Here is a 2,516-nt window from a genome sequence, read left to right on the forward strand (position 1 = left end):
GTGAATGGTTTTGAAAATTGTCGTGTTTGAGGAATCTCATCTGGTTGTATCTTTGTAGCAATCACACTTTCATGACAATTTTTGTCAAAATATTTCTTCTTCACATCCATTTTGAACTCTTAAAGCATTATCTTTGGGAGGTAATTTGCAATTCATATTAGTGACCATGTTAATCAAAGCACTCTCTCCTGGCTCAAAAAAGACATTACTAGCTACAATCTCCTCATAAAGAGATGGTAATTCAGGTGGAGAAATACTGGGGGCTGTGTCAACATCCATCTCAGAACTAGATATTCCTTCTCCAGAATTCTTACAAGAAATGCCATTTATACCAACTACTTGATCAACTGATTCACTGCCCAAATCACTAGCAATACCAGCAGGAGCCTTAGAGCAAATAGCATAACCATTTTCACGATTAGACTGTATGTTCCCATTTACACAATGATCCTCGGCAACTAATCTTCTATTTTGATTTGCAGAAACCATTGGTGCACTTCCTTGCTGAGTAGCATCCATGGATTGCTTTTGAATAGGAGCAATTAGTGAACTTAACTATTTTTGTAATAGATTGCTAAAGAAACAGCATAATCATAGATAAAAGAATCATGAGACAGGCAATTTAGCATGTCAATCAAAGCCTTGTTGTATTGAAATGCAGTGACAGATGACAAAATAGACCTTTTTTCACGATAGACCTTCATAACCTTGAACACATGCTCACACAGGTAGCCCATTGCTGCCCAATTACAATCATAGATCCCATACTGTGAGCCAGGGTTCCAAACAACAAAACCTTTATCTCGATCAAGCTAGTTAGTCACTTTTGCACATCTCCCTTCTATGGAAACATCAGAATCTAAAATCTTCAATGCCTTCCGCCAAGATGTTAAACCACTCACCCACTCATCTTTTTAGTATTGTACAAAATCATATTTCTCTGAATATTCATCTAGCCAAAAGTAGGAATGCACTTTTGTACCTAACTTATCAACCAGCCAATCAGTGCATTGGTAGACAGTAGGATCCTTCTCATTTAACAATCAAAGCTTCAGTTGATTGTGGTAAGATTCCATTGCTGCATAAGTCTCCAGGCTTGCAATTGGAAGAGTTACAAGTGCAGAGATCCAAGCCCCTGAAACAAAAAAAAAAAGTTCTAATTTTCTTTTTTTACAAGTTAAGAGGCTTTCATAAAGGAGAAAAAACCATCATAAGCTTGAATTTGGCATTTAAAAAAAAAAAAACTTCAAAAAGATTGGTCCTTATGCTGATTTACAAGTGCAGAGATCTAATCCCCTTAAACAAAAAGAAAGTTCTAATTTTATTTTTCAACAAGTTAAGAGGATTTCATAGAGGAGGAAAAACTATCATAAGCTTGAATTTGGTATTTTTCAAAGAAAAACTTGAAAAAGATTGGTCCTTATGCTTCCACGTCTTTTATATGAAAACTTATTAAAACTAGACAAGTGTATATGTTAAAATTTGGTCCTTATCCTCCCATGTCTTTTATGTGAAAACCTTTAAAAAGAATTAAAACTTATTAAAACAAAACTAGTGAAAATTTTGTACCCATTGTTCTTACCTATCCTTGCTTTCCCACCTTTCAGTTTTTATATCGCCTAAAAAAGATTGCTTCCACCATTATAGTCCTCATCTTATCTCACTCTCATTCACCTCATCTTACTTTGTCTTCCCTCTCATCTCTCTTTCTCTCACAGCCTTACTCAAATATTCCCCATTTCCCTAAAACCCAAACCCAAATAACCCTACATTGGTAACCCTATTTCACATCTGTAGCTTTTTTGTTTTTGTTTTGAGCTACTTTCCTTCTATCATTTGCCTCTCTCTTACTTATTCAACCGAAATTGATCTTATGATGGTAACATGTTTGTCTTTTTTTTTTCTTTCCCATTCACAAACCCTTGTCCAAAGGAACCTTGCTTTAGTTGTATGTAATTCTATGATAGCATATTTGATTCTTATTCTATCACCAGGGATAATGTTTTTCTATTTTTGTTAATGGTTTTTTGAAGAGTTAAGTGAGAAAGAAAAATCTACAATTTTGATTGAATATAGAATCTATTGTCTACTGACAAATATATATCAACATTTGTAAGTAAGTTAATTAATTGTTTGTAATAAAAATGTCATTTAAGGTGGTGTCATTTGTAATCAAATACTATATATATGGTGCCTTTTTCAATTAAATATATATAATAAAGCATTTGGTAAGGTTAATATAATTGTTTAGATTATATATAATTGTTTAGATTATATATAATTGTTTATTGTTTGGCTTTTTCAATTAAGTATATATAATAAAAATATATAATTGTTTATATGGTGGTGGCATTTGTAATCAAATACTATATATATGGTGCCTTTTTCAATTAAATATATGGTGCCAGCATTTGGCAGCATAATAAGATTTATATAATTGTTTAGATTATATATAATTGTTTATATATTGTTTACATTATATATAATTGTTTATTGTTTATATATTGTTTAGATTA

At 31.9% G+C, this 2,516-nt stretch overlaps 1 protein-coding gene across 1 annotated transcript; it reads right to left on the minus strand.

Moving 5' to 3' along the window:
* On the minus strand, window positions 1–1,433 carry LOC149515286 (uncharacterized). The gene has a single exon (XM_089742465.1). It carries the CDS (start codon window positions 517–519, stop codon window positions 85–87), a length of 435 nt encoding a protein of 144 aa, XP_089598591.1. The 5' UTR covers window positions 520–1,433; the 3' UTR covers window positions 1–84.
* Window positions 1,434–2,516: the final 1,083 nt, after the last annotated feature.

The sequence above is a fragment of the Durio zibethinus genome, chromosome 13 (assembly GCF_047325235.1).
Source record: "Durio zibethinus cultivar Kanyao isolate XHJ-2024 chromosome 13, ASM4732523v1, whole genome shotgun sequence".
NCBI lineage: Eukaryota > Viridiplantae > Streptophyta > Magnoliopsida > Malvales > Malvaceae > Durio > Durio zibethinus.